This window comes from Uranotaenia lowii, chromosome 2 (genome assembly GCF_029784155.1).
Source record: "Uranotaenia lowii strain MFRU-FL chromosome 2, ASM2978415v1, whole genome shotgun sequence".
Taxonomy (NCBI): domain Eukaryota; kingdom Metazoa; phylum Arthropoda; class Insecta; order Diptera; family Culicidae; genus Uranotaenia; species Uranotaenia lowii.
The window spans coordinates 195,480,235-195,499,772 of record NC_073692.1 but is presented as its reverse complement, the minus strand read 5'-3'; the positions used below and the strand labels follow the sequence as shown (position 1 = coordinate 195,499,772).

Genomic DNA, 19,538 nt, shown 5'->3' with positions numbered 1-19,538 from the left:
CAGTGCAAAGATGTTTTAATAGTATTTTCTTAGAATTGATCTCTAAATTTGTTTTCCAAGATCTGAAATTTGAACTATGTTTTTATAAGTTTCATAGAGTTTCTAATTATTTCAATATGTATATTTTAATGATATGAACTTCCAGCCCTTTCCCTCTTGTAATGCAAGAAGTTCTCACGAAGTACTATAAAATCAGTTTTAGTATCCAAATGAGGTAACATTTCGCTTTAATCGTTCGATAAGTTTTCAAATTACGTCAAATATAATATGAATAAAGACTTGCCTCCTACTTTCCGACTCCACCTAGAAATAAGGGATGGTCTCAAATATTTCTTACCCAAACAACCTCTCTTCCATTTGCTTGATAAGTTCTCATTTTATGCCAACAAACTTGAATGGAAGCCCTGATTGGCCAAAAAGTTCTCGAGCTTTGCAACACAATTTATATGGAACTCCCTTTGTCGATCCCCTCTTCACACTGCAATGCAGAAAGGTTTGTGAATAGAAACATATCTCGTAAAATCATGTTGATAATTTTTTTCGCCATGTACTAAACTTGAAGACATGACACATTACAACTTGAAGTGACGCCAAACAGCACTTGTCATAGTATAAAATCTGGAGATTTTTTACACGACAAATAACTATAATTTTATCTGTTTTAGCAAAAAGTACAACCAAAATCATAATATTTAGGCTCCGACGGTGGTATGAATATTTTCTAAAAATTATGATGTAAAGATCACACTGAACTTCAAAGTGATGATTTTTGCGCCGAGAACAGTTATCAGGTTATCAGAGTTTATTTTGCTTCTTTTTTTAAATTTTAATCTTCAATTCAAATTCCAAATTCAATTCAGATACACCGGGGCAAATGCGAACGTTGACCATAGTTGAACTTTAATAAATCTAAGAAAAATATGTAAATCTTAAAAATAAACCCATTTTCGTTTGTTGCATAACTAAATCAGTTCTCAAAAAACTCTTGCTGAAAGTTAAATATTCAAAACTGTTTCTAAGCTCATATTTGCCCCGCTTATAGAGGCAAGTGAAAACACAATACTCAACTTTTACAGAATTCTGTTTTAAGCAAAAGACCTTCATTTATAAAGACATTAATTTTGAATATTCACTTCAGGGTTCAACAGACGGCATACCCCTTTATGACCTTTGAACTTGTTGCACTGTGATGAATGACAGGAGTTAATATTATTTTCAACACCTTCAGGTCGTATTAAAAATTGATGAAAAAAAATCTGCTGCCACTGGAATATCGATAAAAAAAACTTTTCAAATTTTTCAAAAACTCTTCAATGAAGCCAAAATATGTAAAACAAAATTATACTTTTCATGTTAAGTATGTACTTGAATTGTGTGGAAACAAATAGTACAGTGTTTTACAGTGAATATTTCAAAAACTTGAAATTATTTAGTCAGATTGTTTATTGGGCCCAACAATTTATATATTAAGAAATAATTTATACATTTATTGTAAATGTTGAACGTTTGCACTTGCTCTAGTTCACCTTCTTAACTGAAAATTCTTCCAGAAAATGCATATCCTAACTATTTGTTATGAAAAATGGTTTATTTTATTATTAACTTTCACTATTGCTACCAAAAAAAATCTAAACGTTCTGTGCATTCGGCTTTTGAATACATACATAAATCCTATGTAATCTATTTTAAAGGGCAGGATCTTGACACAGTTTATGTGTCTGTTAATTTTCATCGGATTGTGTTATCGATATGAATAACAACTAACCTTAGGCGTATTTGATTATACATCTGTATGTACATTAGGGTGTCCCAAAATTGCATAACTTCTGGGAATCTGGGGGCTCACCCTCCAAATGGTAGATTAGGATGTGTAGAACAAACTTTTGTATGGGGCCGACTGAAAAAAAATATGTTTGGAGGTTCCGCAAGCGCGATCTTTGAAAAAAGTCCACTTTCAAAAGATTTGATTTTAAATAAATTCTGGGTCCAAAAATTTTCATGAAATTTATATATTGTATATTTTTTTAATTTTGTTCGAGTCAAATACTGCACGTAAAAAATGAAAAATGAACCAAATTTGTATAAAAATGTAAAACAAGCAAGCTATTTCCAAGAAAAAAAATTTTTTTGGTCCAAAAATTTTGAATTCAATTGACCAAAATGTGTACCAAGCGTAAAATATTTTTGATACCATTGCCATCAAAAGATGCGGATTTTTGTGCACTTAAACTTTGCAGAACAAAACATGTTGTTACTATCATTGTGTGAAGAGCTATTCACTGTTTAATGCTTCATAAAAATCACAATTTAGGATATTTTTTAATTTAATTTAGCAATTTGTCATAATAAATACCTACTTAAAAATCCAAATACTTGCCAAAAAAACTTTGATGGTTTAAGGAAGTCATCAGAAGGCCATATGCCAAATTTGAGTGGAATCGGACAACAGGAAGGGGTTGTACTGAATCTCAAGTGTGAAAGGGATTCTGAGACATAGTGTTCTAAAGAAGCATAAAAAACTGGTTTTTCATCATACATTTTTGTCTTTACCAATCGATAGCTTGATTATTTAGATTTTATTAAAATTTCAATTAAGACTAACATTTCACCTCAAGACTGCAACTCGATTGGACTTAAAACAAAAAAGTTATGACTGTTCCAAGATTGTATTTTTGTGGCAAATTGTCGTTTAACACATTGCGTTTTACAGCCCAAAGGAAAAAAAAAATCTCAAAAAAATGGAAGCCATGACTTTTATTTTATTCAAATTATTACAAATTTAATTATAACGACCAATTCATTTGACTTTTTGTGTATTTTATTCGATATAAACCGATTCGCATGCCTACAGAATATTCTAAAAATAATTTCATTCGAATCGTTTGGGTAATTTAGGAGGAGTAGTACTACAAACACCGTTACAAGAGAATTTTATATAATAGATTATCCAATTAATTTTCACGTAATCTGTACGACTAAAATTAGTAACGTTTGACAATGCTCTTATAAAAAGAAATCTGCATTTTTATCATGCATGTTTGAAAACTGATAATAATGTTACTTTGATTTATCGGCCTAGCGGTGAAAAGTGATGTCCTTTTTAGTAGGGACATCTAAAGATTATGAAATTTTTATATAGATGGATAGAAGGTTAGAAGAAATGAAAGATGGTGAAAATGAGCGGGTAGATGCAACTCTATCTGTATCTACCACTTCATAGTAGTAGGCTCGTGAGGAACAAAAATTTGGTATGTGATGGTAATGCTTCTAGACAAATTCTACCCGCTCATTTTCACCATCTTTCATTTCTTCTAACCTTCTATCCATCTATATAAAAATTTCATAATCTTTAGATGTCCCTACTAAAAAGGACATCACTTTTCACCGCTAGGCCGATAAATCAAAGTAACAAACAAAAATTACGGTGGTTAATCTCTTCATAAAACTGATAATAATTTTTGCATCGGACTGGACACAAAAAAGGACTATGTTTATACAGTATTTGGATCAAATCAAAGCATTGACTTATATGCAACCATAATCTATGCTAAAAATAATTGATTATATGAAGGATTAATCACCGTAATTTATGTTTGTTACTTTAATTTATCGGTCTTATCGGTGAAAAGTGATGTCCTTTCTAGTAGGGACATCTAAGATTATGAAATTTTATAGATTCATAGAACGTTAGATGAAATGAAAGATGGTGAAAATGAGCGGGTAGAATTTATTGAGGATTTTGATATGTGTTCTTAATTAATTTTACTCGCTCATTTTCACCATCTTTCATTTCATCTAACTTTCTATCCATCTATAAAATTTCCCTATCTTAGTGTGATACCCTGCGGTTTAAATTCCTTGAAAAAATCTTACATTGATGTTTATGTTTACGAGTTTTGATCGTCGCCAGTTGTTGTTATCTTTTTAAATTGATGTTTTTCGATGATTGTCGAGTCAAATAATAACATTTTTTTTAACATTTCGGCCTACTGGATATTTTCAGCTATCTTCAGAAAAACTATATTCAGATAAAAAATATAAAACACTTTAAATTTACACACTTAATGTCTTAAGGGGGGGGTAGGGTCTTACACTTTCAAAAAATCGATTTTTTTATTTTTTTATTTTCTTATTGTAAAACATTTCAAGAATGTTGTGTCAAATTTTCAAGTCAATTGAAGCAAAACTGTATAAGTTATAGGCATTTATCTCCTGCTATCTAATACTGCAAGAAAGCAAGAGCAGAAACTTCAAACGCGTTTTTCTCGAAAGCACATTTTTAAAGTCCGTGGACATCGTCATTTGAAAACTACTTATCCGATTCTTTTCAAATTTGGAACATATTTTCTACATATAAAATACCAGACCCCAACGTTTTTCTTTTTTGATTTTTTTACTTTGGGGAGATTTTACAGGTGAAAAATGGCGAATTTATAAGTGAAAAATCGTAGTTTTTACTTCAAACAGCCACAAAAATTTCATAAAAATATTTTTAAGTTAAAAAAAAAACGTTGGGGTCCAGAAAAACGTCTATTGAAAATATTTTGCTTTGGTTTTTTGACTTCAGATGATTCTGTGCTGAGATACAGTGTCCACCGCAAATCCTGTTTTCTAAAAGACATCCTCGAAAGTGCTCCGTCACCGGCTCATTTTTCAATATTTTTGTACGAAAAAATTACTAAATGTTCTTTTAACAATGCTTTGTATAATGCAAAAAATTTGAATACATTTGTTTGAACGATAGCTCTAGAAAAAAATCGAGAAAATGGTGTTTTTTATACCCGTTAGACCCTACCCCCCCTTAAAATCACTTCACTTTTCTTCACTTACAAATTGTATCGCCGCGTGCTTCTAATGTTTATGTCCTGACTGTAAAACTGAACTAAATAAATTCATGTACTAAAACTTGAACATGCTTGTGGATTTCGTATAGGAATAATGAAACTTATTTTAGTTTGAAATGCTGAAAATCCGAAGCTGTACACAGAAATTAAATTTTTATTTTGATCATTAAGTTTTAAACCAGTACATTCGAAATGGACCAAATCTCATTCGAAATATAATATTTGGGACTGAATTGCTATCTATAAGTGAGAATGTTTCGAAAAAGTTCGATCAGAATTCGGTCATAGTTCTAAATCAAGATTGTTACTCTTGAGTCATGATTGACTTTGGTCATTCATCAAAATTTGATTAAGAATTTGAAAGTTAAGTAGACCACCCCACTTAGACTTCAAAAACCCTCGTGGGGGGAAAATCAACAACAAACTGTTACAAGATCGGCCACTTTAAACATATGTAACATACTTTTTTGAGTACCTAAGTCTTCTTGAGTCGAACCATGCCACCAGTATAAAATAAAGTTGTCTGAATTTTTTCAGCACGTATTCGGGCCGGACATAACCGGGCAATTTCATATAAAAACCTGGCAAAATCCGGGCATTTTGATTTAAATATTGACGACCAAGAATCCGGGAAAGCCCAGAAATTACTCAATAAAAGTCAAGAGAATAAAATTGAAACTAAATTGTTTATCAAAACTAATCGTAAGGCTTCCAAAAGACCATTCTTGGTTATTTTTGCAAAACTTGCTCAATAAATTAAGTTCTGGAGGCATACAAAAAATTATTACACAATTTGTCTTCTTTTCGTTTGATTTGCCAAATAAGTTGAATAACTCGAGCACTATCCGATTTTTTTCAAGGAAATTCGGGCAATCGGGTCGGGCAAGACTGTTCCCAAGTTTTGTAATAAATAACCAGACAAACTCGAACAAAACCAGGTAATCTGTCAACCTTAATATAAAAGTACCGTAAACTGAGGGAACTTTGATCACCGGGGTAACTTTGATCAACATGAAATATTTGCAGATAATCATCATTAACTAAGTCAGAAGTTAAAATATCTGAAAATGATTTCTAAATCTGAAAGCCTATAAATTGAGTTTAAAAAAGGCTTAATTTGGTTTGTATTTGGAGTTTTTTTTTAAATCACTTAAAATGTAGTTTTAAATTTTTAAAATATCGATTTTTTTTTGAAGACTCACAAACACCTCTCCTGAAAAAATGAAAATATTTAAAAGCAAATGGGTTGTTTTATATGAAAGTTTATCTTTTTTCCTTTGTAAAGGTACAGTTTTAGAGTTATTTTTATGGTCTTTCTATGATAATTTTTGTATATAAAAAAACAGACATTTTCTATGAGAAAGCCTGTATAGTACAAATGGCTAAAACCCCTATAAAATGGTTAAGTTTGAATAAAAAAAATAACATAGAAACAGTAAGAGGACCTAGGGCATTGCATGAAGGTAAAACCGCGTAAAACTTCATTTGTTTAAAAGGCCTAAAAATATGGAGAATTATTTATAATTTTTTGCCCCTAAATGTATGCAGCAACTTTGTCCATCTTTGGAGAATTTTTGTTTTTGAAAGAAAACGTTTCAAAATTCAATTGAGTCCAAACAAAAAATTACTGTTATTGATGTTTTAAGCCTTCTGTGCTAATTGTCATCAAAACAATAATTTTGATGATGTTGAGATACGTTAAAACCATAGTGATCAAACAGTTTTGTAACAGATTTGCCAGATTTTTTTCAGCACGTATCCGGGCCAGACAAACCGGGCAATTTCTACATAAAAACCTGGCAAAATCCGGGCATTCGATTTCAAATTGGCGACCAAAAATCCGGGCAACATCCGGGCAAATTTTGTCATAACTCAGAAAATCCTCAACAAAAAACAAGAAAAAAATTGTTTTTTCATCAAAACTCATCGATAGATTTTGAACCGTATTTTAGCCTTACAAAAATCCTTTCATGATTATTTTTATAAAAGTTGCTCAAAAAATTTCGTTTTGGAGTTGTTTGTTTTATATTTTAATTTGCCAAAAAAAAGTAAATAAATCCGGGCAAAATCCGGGTATTTTTCAATGAAACCCGGGCAAACTTAAATATCCGGGCAAACCCAAATAAAACCGGGAAACCTGGCAACCTTAAGTTATAGCCACTTATGTCGTTTGAATATTCTGCTATCAATGATCATACTTTAAACTCCTTACCTCAGTAAGTATTTCAAATTTTTTTTTGTGTTACAAAAAAGCTTCCAAAATATTCGAAAATGAATTAAAAAAGTTATCAATGTTCACCCAGTTTACAGTATTTCTTGCTTCATTTTTTTTTACCAATCTAGCGGCAGTCTACTTGAGCTGTAATAGATGATAACTTTCATGTGAGTTTGATATAATATATTTAATGTTACATATGAATATACTACATTAATCCTAATCCATCGTGATCCAACTTTGGAAAAATGCACTTATTCAAAGTTATTCAAAGAATTTTCCGAGTTGTTGATTCTGCTTTTTAATCATCTTTAGTATAGCTAGTTTTGTAATTCTGATTTTCAGTTGATTTGGTAGGTTCTGGGGGTTGATTATATAAGCTACACTGAAAGTCTTTTTTTATGATCTGATGTTGAACTGATGAACTAAGAAACGCAAAACTCACCTAGTTTTTTTTATTCTTCGTGATTTTATAATAAACGTAAAACTTTTCCTGTGGTTTAACCTTTTAAAATAAGTTTAATTTTGTAAAGAAATTGTTAGACAACACTGTTTATTTGCAACAACCATCAAACTTTTATTCTATACAGCTTTCCAAAAATTCACGGTCAGGTGAGATCGAGTGAAAGGCTCTTCTATCATCGTAAGCCAGCGATTACAATAAAGCGACATAAAAGATGATCATGTGTCTTGAGCAAAGTAATGTGATATGTGCCGACGAAAGTGAACTGATCTCCAGCTTAGTTTCCTAATTATATAAATAGGCTAATAACCATGTCAGTTCATCACACTTGACTCTTACGTTCGTTCAGTATGGTTTCAAAGGTAAGAAAACATTTCATGATAAAAAATTCCAATCTTAAATTGTACTTTGATTGCAGCTGATTGTGTTGTGTTCCCTGGTTGCACTCACATGTGGCGCCTCTATTCGGCCAGTTGATCGGCAAACCCGATTCCACCGCTTGCCCAGCTGGGAAAATCAGTACCGGCAGCAGGATCAGGAATACTCCGAACCAGACTATTCCTATTCGTATGCCGTTCAGGATAGTTGGACCGGTGACTTCAAGAGCCAGCAGGAAAGTCGACGAGGGGATCAGGTCCGGGGCCAATACCGGATGATGGAATCTGATGGCCGAGAACGGATCGTCGACTACAGCGCTGACGATTGGAACGGATTCAATGCTATCGTTAGGCATCATCCAAACACAGCTGTTTTGACTCGAGCAATTCCGGTGATTTCCTCCGTTGACGTTGATCCGGATTACGCTGTGTCTAATGCAAGAGTTATGCAGTATTTAGACACTCCAGTAGTTATTTCCAATCATCAAATTCGCCACGGATAATGATCAAAAAGGATCGAGATTAATATTTCCCCATTGTTATACCAAAAAGTGAGAAACGGAACGTGATTTAGATTTTTAATTGCACATCACTATTTATTTGATATAAATACAAATTTATGTGATTCAGGATATTTGTAAACAAAGTCTGAAAAATCTATCGCATGAATAGCGTTGAACTGTGATTAATAAACTTGTTATAGCTGACAACACTTTAACGTTTTCTTTTCTTATCTCTTTCACCATTTCGAAAAATATTTGGCTTAGAAAAAAACATTAGTTTACCAATATTCAAAATTTAGTAGGAGGGGCACGCTGCAAAGCTTCGAATAAGAAAACGTTCATCAATGTTGTACTTACTTTGTCATTTTAATTAGACGGTCTTATCGGTGAATGTTATGATCTTGTAGTAAACACATTTCAAGATTTGAAAAATCATAAGGGATAGAACTAAAATAGAAGAAAATGGCAGTTGTTGAATATAAGCGAGAAGAGATTTTATAAGAAGCATTTCCATCAAATACTTCACGAACCAACTTTTTGAAGTGATAGAATCGGTTAGGGTTTTGTTTGTTTGTTGTTGAACTATAGAAACTTTAAACTAAAAGTTCATTCGCCAGATAGGGTTGATACTACCACAACACAATAATTGGTCATGCGTGATAAATCTTCATTCAATAAAAATTGAACTTTGGTACTTTTATACTTAGGTTTATACTTAGGGCTTTAGCATTGACTATTGAAGTTCTCAATTTTTCTACAGCCAAATCAATATCTTCTATTGAATTCAGTGGAACGTTTACATCTAAATTACGTTCAATAAAATTCCTATTTTGCTCCCTGTCAGCTTTTTGAAAGTTAAATGTTGATTTTAAAGGGTTTTCAATGAAACTTTGGGATAAAGAAAAAGCTACTGGAAGGTGGCCTGAATCGAGGTCCGCATGAGTAACTAATTGACTAAAAGGCTCGCCCTAATCCGATAGAACCAAATCAATTGTGGAGGAATTTCTTATTAGCTTAGCTTAGCTTGATTGACTACTCACATCCACCTTAAATCATTGAACCTAAAATGCAACATGATATATATTCTAAATCAATAGTTCCTTTTAAGCTTCGTCAAGCTTTAAGTTTATTATTTAATCGATAATAAAACAAACGCATTTCAAATTCAATGATTGCAAGCGTGGCTCAGTAGAACGAATTCCACATCGCCAATGGTTGCTACTCCGTGATTGACCGAGGCCATCAATTTTGTCCAGAGGTCAAATGAATGGTATCTTGGATTGACAGCACATCCACAATGAACAAAACTTATGCTCTTTCTTTACACATCAATAACGGCGCCGGCCACGTCCTAGTAATTAATTCACGCTTTAGGACCGAGGTCACCTCTGCATCCTAGCAAACAATTTTTTTGTGTGGATTGGGTAAAAGGATATGATCAGGAAACACTTTTAACTAGTATTATGCAATTTGTGTTAAAATCCTATTCTCCTAAGCTCCTGTAATTTCGTATTGAAACTCTACAATTCAAATGATTTTTTAATAACTTCATAAATAACATTAAATTAGATATCATAAGAGTTACCATTACAAGTGTTCGCATATTTAACTCCCTGCCTAACATCAAATTTACTTTTAACTAAAACCCAAAACAATTTTTGATAAATTTGAGTGGATTATCAAATTGCAGAAGATTTGAGTTTCGAAATTATAATGGTTTTATCTTATTCTTTACGATACTTAAACTAACTCTTCATTTTATTTTTCGTGAAGAACATACTAGTATATGATATATTAAAACCAACATTGAGTACTCTCAGTATGTTCCATATACTTCAGCAGCCTTGAAATTTCTGAAGATTATTTCTACTGAAACTTTTATTGATACTGTCTTGAACCAAAAAAGATTCTGGCAACCAAAAATTAAAAGACTCGTTAATGTTAATGTAAAAACTCGTTAAATAATTTTTTTTATAATAAAATATTCATTCAAAGAATACATTTTCAATCAGTCAAACTGTAAGCTAGTTTTAAATATCTTTCTGAAAGATATCATCGAATTTCTTTTACCAGAGCTACAAACTTTTGATGTTTTTGGTATTGCTATCTCTATTTGATAAAAAAACGAATTCTAACACTTATTTTAAATCTGATGATTATCATCATGATCACATGATGAAAAGAATAAGTTTATGAAAACTAAAATTTTGAAACTATTATCTGCTCACAAGTATCTAACTCATATGAATTATTTTTATAAAAAAAAATCTTGTCTTATTTCAGTATTTTTATAAAATATCTATGTTGCAAATGCTATTTTCGATTATATTGTCATTTTCAACTGTCAGCTACAATGTTTAAAATTTAAATTAAGTAGGATAAGAACTTTTTGTAGATATATTTTTTCAAACAGCTAGGAAATTCGCTGTTATTCTTTTAAACTGTTTAAAAACTTCCAGGAAAACTAAAGTTTTTAAGTATATACCAAATTAATTAACCAGCTTTCTTTGATTCCGCACTGCAAAGATCATTTTCTACTTGATTTAAAGTATTGATAAGGAGTTTGCGTTTTAAATGATGCCATATAAAATTGTTTAAATATTTTTAAGAGCTGAAACAAATTGCCGTTTAATTCTTAAAAAAAAACACTGAATTTCAAAATGTAACCTTAATTCGTATGGCATCATTTTTCTTAATGTTGAATGTTCTCCGAATAATCTGTTCTTCAACTAAACAAGCTTGGTTTTTTAATTAAACGATTCCAATCGTTTCAAATATTTGAACGATTTCTTAGAAGAAAAAAAATCTCCAGTAACCGCAAAGAAAAGGTGGAAAATTAATAAGCTTTTTATATTTTTCACCCTCCACTTAGTGAAAAAACTAGTCTCTTCTCAAATAACATTCATCACCTTATTTCACTAATCGTCAGACGTGAAAAATTATAAGGTTACATTTTAGAGCAGCATTTTTGTGCCCGAATCGTAACGCGAGAAGAAACAAACTGTCCATCAACCGAAAAACATTTAAGTTTAAAAAGATTTAAATATACTCACTAAGTTGCCTCAGCCAAAAAACAAAACTTAGAGTATGGTGGGGTAAAGTACGACCTTAGTGCTATCCTATTTTTAGAAAAATTTGCATTTATTTTTACAAAACACCAATAGTAGCATTTGATTCCTTAGGTTAAATTTAAAAATTGCTTGATTGTTAAGCCAAACTTTTACGTATATCAAATCTCGAATTCTGTGATTTGAACCTAAAATTCTGTGAAGGTTTTCTGTGACACTTTTCCTATGGATATCGTGTCAAACATCAACAAATTGGAAATTTCTTACAGTTTAAATGAAAAAAAAATCAATATAAAAACCTATTTTCTAGTTTTATTGTCATAAATAAAAAGTTGAAAATGACAAAAAAAAAGATTTTTGAAATCTGTGCAAAATTTAGAAAAACTGTTATCTGGCAACCTTGGTCCTACACGTGAACGGCGAATTTGATACCGCGTAAAAAAACTTTGTTTAATAGCAAATAGATTTCAACTGTACAACATTATAAAGGTGGGAAAATTGAAGGTTTAAATTCAATTTATAAATTTTAATTCTTGGCTTTTTACGGTCTTGGATCTCAATCAAACAACTTATTATTTGAAATACTCAACGTTTCGACCATTTTTTGTGGTCTTTCTCAAGGTAATTATCTGTCTGTCTTTAAAAACATTTTTCTGATCGAAAACATAAACCCAATTTAAATTCTATGGTCAGCTTTTCCGATAACCGCGTGTCATTTTAACTTCTGAGAAAAAAGTTATAAAAGTTTTCTTGTTGTTTTTTCCCAATTCTGCAAAAAAAAATTTTTTGACGATTTAAACCAAATTGAATCTTGGATATTTTTGAAATCATAATCCCAAACGTATTGCAGTATTCATCAAAGTTCTTGAATAAGTTAAAAATTTTAATATCAAATTCTATAAAACTGTTTTCAGCAGTGTAAGAAATGCAATCTCTTAAAACTTCTTCAAATTGTAGATTTTAGTATTTTAATGAAAGGTATCTCTGAATCTAGAATACCTAGATAAAATCTGAATCCTTGATTGGATGGAGGATATTGAAAGGGCTCAAAATCAGTTTTTGTTTTTCAAGTAGGTTTGTTGGTTCATCAGTTATCAATGATCAAATTAATCATAACTAAATCAAGAACTAGGAGACAAAATCGGACAAATGATTCGAATTTAAGACGCGAATTTAAAAAAAAAAACTTTGAAAAATTCAGCTAATTTTGAGAAAAAAAAAAGATTTATGTAAAAGATTTTCCTTGTTGTTATTGAAATTAAAGCTAAAGTTTGATTTTCTGCTGTGAAAGTTGATGAACTTTGTTTAAGTTTTCCTAGTAAAAAACCGGGACATTTTGAGAAAAAGCGGGACAGCGGGAAATTCAACAAAAAAGCGGGACATGTTCCGCTTTTGCGGGAAGGATGGCAACCCTACCATGAAGCTGACCATTCCATAAAATGACATGCAGATCTTCGTGAAGAAATTTGATTTTCACCACGTACACCTTCCAATATGGTATTGAAGCCTAGCAAACCACTCAAAATACCTTTAAATCGTCACATGTCAACTCCATAGAACATTTTCAGATGCAGGTTAAAAATCCTCTAAATAACAAAAATTTTCAAGGTGAATGGAGAACTGGAAAACTAAAAACGTCGAAATCAATTTGTAAAATCACCAAAGAGGAGTCTATTTGGAAAATCGAAATTTGAATTTTGACTCCAAATGACTTAGAAATGCGAGATCTGGTGTTATTTTGAAAAAAAAAATTGTTGGCCATAACTCAACTTTCTAGGATTTTACCAATTTTTCGAAAAACAGACCAGGTGCACTTTGGAGTAGATGGTACACATGAGCCGTCTCGTTGTACCCATAAACCCAGGCGTTACACACTGGGAAGACGCCGCCGCTCGGAATGTGAAAATAAAATCTTTGTTTCCATTTTTCTATCCCTTTCCAGCATATTTAGATCGAATGTTGAATATGAATAGAATCATAGAAAGGAGCTTTAACTATATTTGTTAATTTGATATATAACTCTTATATTGAAAAATGGTCCACAATATGTACCGGTCCAAAATAAGTCCATTTACAATATTAGTTTAAATCTCTAAAAAAAACTTTCATATCTAAATGTTATGTTTAAAATCCTTCTGAAAGTTAGTCTGCTTAAAAAGGCAACATGCAACGAGGTTGCACACTCGTGGAGAACATTTAAACCATACATAAGTACATACATACAGTTTTAAGTTGATATTTTTATTTTGCTTATATACAGCAGCTTTTGTACAATTACCATTATTCTTACAGTCGTAATACAATCCCACCCGGCCTAGTAATGATGGCTAACATGGCTGATGGCATGATGTCCATGACTCTGGTAAGCTAGAGGAGCGGCCACATGAGCCACTGGCGCCACGTGGGCAACATGAGCTACCGGGGCGATGGCAATTTTGTGCACTGGCTGAGCGACCTTGACATGGGTTGGTTCCCGGCGGACGACAGCGTTGAATCCGTTGTGATGATCGGCAGTATAATCAACAATACGGTGATGACCATCAGCATCCAACAGGCTGTACTGTCCGTGGACGACATCTCCCTTGCGGGTTTCGTGCTGGCTCTTGATGTCTCCGGTGTGTCCATCGTGAACCGAGTACGAGAATTCATAGGCGGCAGGGGCGTGGTGCTCAACTTCCTTCACGATAGCGTGATGGATCGGAGCAGCATGTACAGCGGCCACGTGGTGAACTGGAGCAATGTGTTGATACGATGGAACATGATGCTGAATGGTCTGATGCGATGAGGCATATCCGTATCCATGTTGGGCGCTAACGGCAGCTAGCAAGGAAGCAAACACGATGAACTGGAAAAAATAATGAAGAGTCTATGATAAAAATAACCTAGAATAATGTGAACACTTAAAATTTTACCATGCGAGCCATTTTGAGGTAATCAAGCTTAACTATCCTTCGAAGCTGAAAGCAAACGCTTAACTATACCTAGAACTTGTGGAACTTCAGCTTTTATAGTAGAAATCGATTTCTTCAAGCTCAAGAGTACGCGTTTTTCATTCATCAATTAGCAGCCTCAATGGGTCTGCCCCTACCCATCAAGAATGTCGGACCGGAGCTAAAACGGCCCAAGATCTACGGCTCCAAATGGTTCCGATCGGGTGGGGCAGTCTCTGTAATCTCATCAAATTGCACTGCTACAACCCTTTGGACTCGGACTAGATTTGTCCACCCGAACTGCCCCACGCATGAATCTGCTAGAATGCATGCGGCAGCCACCGAATCTTGTCCGGGCCATTGCCAGTCTGCCCGCCCAATTGACACCGATAAAACAGTCCAATAAACAGATAATTCCTAAAATAAAATTCATTGCCCGGATTACACAGCTGCCCGGGCCAGGTCTGGCCTACAGGCCCAGACATATGGCCGCAAAAAAGGCCACCAAAGCGCCCAGCTGATTGAAGAATTTTAGCGGTACCATGATTGTAACTATTTATGAACCAGTTATTTGAGTTTTCAATTTTCAACCAACCGGCGACAAACGAATGCGACAATTCCGATTGAGTTCTACCTGTACGGTCAACAAGTGCGTAAATTGAAAATAAGCCCATGGATGCTTATAAATGAGGGTGGATTTTTCGCACCACCATACAGAAGTACCACATTGCATTGGTGTGGACGCTAAAAAGTAATTATTGCTGCTACTCAACCGACCCTCAAGACTGCAGATGATGATTGGCTAATCGACAAACGACTCGTGCTTCATGCGCGTTTCTCGATGGTGGTTCCAGTTTGAAATACATTCTTGCAAAAGGTTCTTGATGACCGACGGTTTTGGACCGGTGGAAACGGCTTTCTAAAATGTTTTTGCTCCAGTTTCCACCTAATCAACGCGTCCGTCGCACCGCTAGATGGTTGATAATGATTCAATTAAGAAGTTTATGGAACCCGCGACAATTGCGACATCGGATCCGATGTCGCGTCGTGTGCGCGTTTTCCGGAACGAAACTAAATAGTCATCTGCAGAATCTACCTCCCGTGGCTTGGAACACACAAAAGTCTTCAGGGTGAACTAGTATGCCTACGAAAAATACTGATAATAATTAGGTTAAAATCGAAATGATCAAAATACAAAATGACTCATAAAGTTCTAGTTGATCTCATGAACACTACATGTTTTGTCTCGATAGGACAGTTGATCTTCACACAAAGATAAAGAAAAAAGTAAAAATAGTTAAACTGTGACCCAGAGATGGGACTTTAACCTCATCCGTCCCAGAAATTTTTACCCGATATAGACCCTGAGAGCAAGTCCAATGGTGTTGGGAAAAAGTGGTAGGAATTTTGACGTCTGTAGAACAGATGGGAATTTTTCTATCGTGAAATATAGACCAAAAAGGTTGGCCGTCCACCGGTGTGATAGAATACGAAGGTATAAAATTGAAAGCAACCAGCGGTGCCAAGAGAATTGGCTTAATTTTACTGACTTTTTGTATTTTGAATTCACCGTTTGAAAATTGAAATCAAATTCATTTTACTTGATCATTAACTTGAAATAGTAGTGCCAATATGAAAATTTTATAATTTAGATGTATGAATAAGTATTGTTTAAGTTATAATGCATCCCAATATTAAACTGTATTCTGCAGAATTAGGAGTTTTGTATTGGAGGGCATTTGATTACACGAGTTGATAAAGTTTTTGAACTCTTTCTAAAACTTTCATTTTCAAAGTGATAATTAAGTAAGTGACAAATAAAAAGTATAGATATTTCAGACACAAGCTGAATTTTACTTCCGATACTAGTGAACCTGTATATAAGAGAAGTGACATCTGAAACACAAAATTCCAATCGGGCAAAAGAACTGTCAAAATCGATTCCAATCGATCCGAGCATATTGTCGCAGAGCTTTCACCTTTCTTATTGAAAACTCAACCACGGAAGGTATTGTGATTGTAGTTATAGTTCAAACAGATAATTTTTTACCTGATCATATGAATTTATGATTAGGTGTAATTTTTGTCAATGCTTTGGTGAATCGTGTTTCTAGTTAGAAAACTAACGGATTATTAACGAAATTCAAGTCATTCATACCGATTATCGCGATCCTTCGGGCATCGAGTTCAATGTTGTTTTGTTGGATTGAAGGAGCGTTCACTTTAGAGTTTGAACATTGAGCCTGAAAACAATGCTGGGTATTTTTTTGTCCAAGATTTCGGCGATGTTGCCACATATTTTATTTTAAGAGGGATCAGATGTCGCTTTTCTTATATGAAGGTTCACTATCCGATACGTCGTCTTGCGTTTGATATGATTGACACTTGTCGAATCAACAGCGAGGGTTCCGTTTTCTAAAGATGATGGATCCATTAAAGACGGCGTTCCGAACTTGTTACCGGACATTCCGACGGAATATCTTTTTCAAATAAAAAAGCGAAACAATTTCCTACTCCCGAAAACCGCTCAAACAAAACATACAAACAGAATTTATTTATTCACCCAGCTATCTGGCATCTCTGCGCCTCAAAATGTATTCGATTGGCAAGGGCATGAAAAAAATTGGCTGTAAGTTTTAAAGAGTTGATTAACTTCATTGCAATTCGTATCAATTTAAGTGATAAAAGATTTAAAAAAAAGAAAATATCACTTTATGTTTAAATCCTGAAATTGCTCAATTTCCTTTATTTTCCCCTCAACTGAGGTTTTGAGCATAAGATAGATGGCAGCACCTAAGCGTTTCATGCACGAATACTGTATTGCAACGCCGACTCTATCACTCGGTTCGGTGCTGCAAAATATCGTGTTTTTCTATCACCCTCAGCCAAAAAGTGTTATACGATACAAATTTTGCAGCGCGAAACTGTTCGAATATCAGATTTTCCCAACACCGGTGTACGGCAAATGTGTTGTGATGTGTTGTAAACCTTCGAAATTTCCAACTCCATCTCAACCAGTGAACTTGCTCTGAAGTGTAAGTGTATTTCTCTTGTTTCCCAACATGTTTTCTAAAAAAATCATAATTTTGGAAACCGCGTTATGTAACTAAAATTATATATTTTCAGGCATCATTCACACACAACACGTTATTTTAAGTCTAAGGAAAAAATCCGAAAAATCATGCTTCGGATAAAAAAGATCGGTTTCGGAATGCTCAAAAAATATTTACTTAGTGTCTGAAGTAAGAAGCTACACGGAAAAAAATTGCATGGGTTTTTCAAATACAGCGTCATGATAATTTTACTATATCCATCATTTAGTATTTACAACCATGATTTAGTATTTTATACCAAAAATCTGGGTGAGAATACTACGACATAGTATTTTTACTAAACAAACTTTGACAGGTCATAGTAATATCCTCATTTCCAAATTACCATGCGCATGATATTTCTACAGGAGGTTCGGGAAGGATGGCTGGTAAGAATACTTCTTGATTCTGACATCAGATTTAAATTCATAAACAATTTATTCATCCTTTCCTTGATTTTTAACAGATCGGATTCCGCAAAAGTTAATTGTTGGCCTCACAACATTTCACTGCAGGGACCCGGTGATATGCGTCAGTTCAAAGTTTCCTATTTTGAGGTTAATATTGTCGACGAGCTCCATGTTTATTAGAACACGAAAATCATCGGTTTTTCGTTAAATACGTAAGAACGGATGTAAAAACAATTCAATTTTTTTGTCATAAATTTTTAATTTTTGCAATTATTTTCAGATTACCTGGACTTCATTAGCAATACTCAAAGAACCCCACAGAGGTTAAACAACTGTGTAAAATTTTTTAAAATGCGTGAAGTGCTATGAAATTGTATAGTAAAATTGTGCAATGTAGTTAAATAAATTAAAAAGTGAGTTCTAAAGGAAATAAAATAAACATTATTTTGAATAAAGCCCCGGAATATCATATCAGGTAGTAATGCTATTAAACTACGTGATAATTATATTATGCTGCATGATAATTTTGTTTTTTTAATTCATGCTATTAATACTCGTTTCTATCATAATACATACTATATTTATCATCAAACATATTAATTTTACCATGCACAAAGTATACAATGACACATAATTTCATTGACGATTTTACTACGAACGTAGTCAAAATTACTATGGGCAGCAAAAATCAACACTTAGTAAAATTACGAATATGCGCGAAGTAATTTTAAGAACATAACATTATTGACCCAAAAATATGGTCGCGTGTTGTGCATTTAAACCACGGATTTAGTAATTTTACTATGCTTTTCTTTTGTTTGTACACGTTGCATTAAGGGGAGAGGCGGGCTAAAAGCGCATATAAAGGAGAAGAGTCATTTTCTCACATATTCTAATAGATAGGAGTCTAAAAGCTATATACACATGAGCGGACATCTGTTTTATAAAGAGCGAACATGAAACTATTGCGACACATTCAACAGGACATAACTTTTTTACCATTGCACAATGGGGAAAAAAGTGTACAAACCGCGAAGAAATTCAATATATTTCGCCCTACATGACCCAAATCTATGAAATTATACTTTCCTTTTGTGAAAATTTCCGGAGAATCGATTGGACATATTTTCAAACGCCGCACAAGCTTACGAACGGAGATATAGTGCCTTTTAACCCCTTATTCCCCTAAATTTTGTAAACATTTCAGAAAAACACTGATTTGAACCAGAAAATTTTGAACGAAAATAGACCTATCGTGAGTATTTTTTTCTGGAGAATCGAATGAAGGCTATTTTGGCCAGCGCAAGCTTCAGAAAATGGAGTTATGGCTGTTTTACCCTCAATTCCCCTATATTTTTCAATTATTTCAGAAAAAAGCTTGTTCGGACTTTGAAATATTGAACCAAATGGATTGTATCTTGTGGAGTTTTTTCCAGTGAATCGAATGAAGGCTGTTTAAGCCCCCGCACGCTTCGGAAAATGAAGTTATGGCTGTTTCAAATTCAATTCCCCTCAATTTTTCAAATTGTTAAGAAAAAGCATGTTCGGACTAGAAAATTTTGAATCTTTTTGGACGTATCTTGTGTGATTTTTTCCGAGGAATTCAATAATGGTTGTTTGAGCCACCGCACCTTTC

The 19,538-nt window shown here is 33.4% G+C and overlaps 2 protein-coding genes across 2 annotated transcripts; one reads left to right on the top strand and one right to left on the bottom strand.

Annotated features, from left to right (window-relative positions):
- The first annotated feature begins 7,860 nt into the window (after positions 1-7,860).
- LOC129749693 (larval cuticle protein A3A-like) lies at positions 7,861-8,601 on the top strand. The gene is made up of 2 exons (XM_055744742.1): positions 7,861-7,884; positions 7,941-8,601. Exons 1-2 carry the CDS (start codon positions 7,873-7,875, stop codon positions 8,400-8,402), a joined length of 474 nt encoding a protein of 157 aa, XP_055600717.1. The 5' UTR covers positions 7,861-7,872; the 3' UTR covers positions 8,403-8,601.
- A 5,094-nt stretch (positions 8,602-13,695) lies between these two features.
- Positions 13,696-14,516, bottom strand: LOC129746300 (larval cuticle protein A2B-like). Its single transcript, XM_055739898.1, has 2 exons — positions 14,383-14,516; positions 13,696-14,315 (listed from the first exon to the last, which is right to left on the bottom strand). The coding sequence occupies exons 1-2, from the start codon at positions 14,392-14,394 to the stop codon at positions 13,785-13,787; spliced, it is 543 nt and encodes a 180-aa protein (XP_055595873.1). The 5' UTR covers positions 14,395-14,516; the 3' UTR covers positions 13,696-13,784.
- Between the last annotated feature and the right edge of the window lie 5,022 nt (positions 14,517-19,538).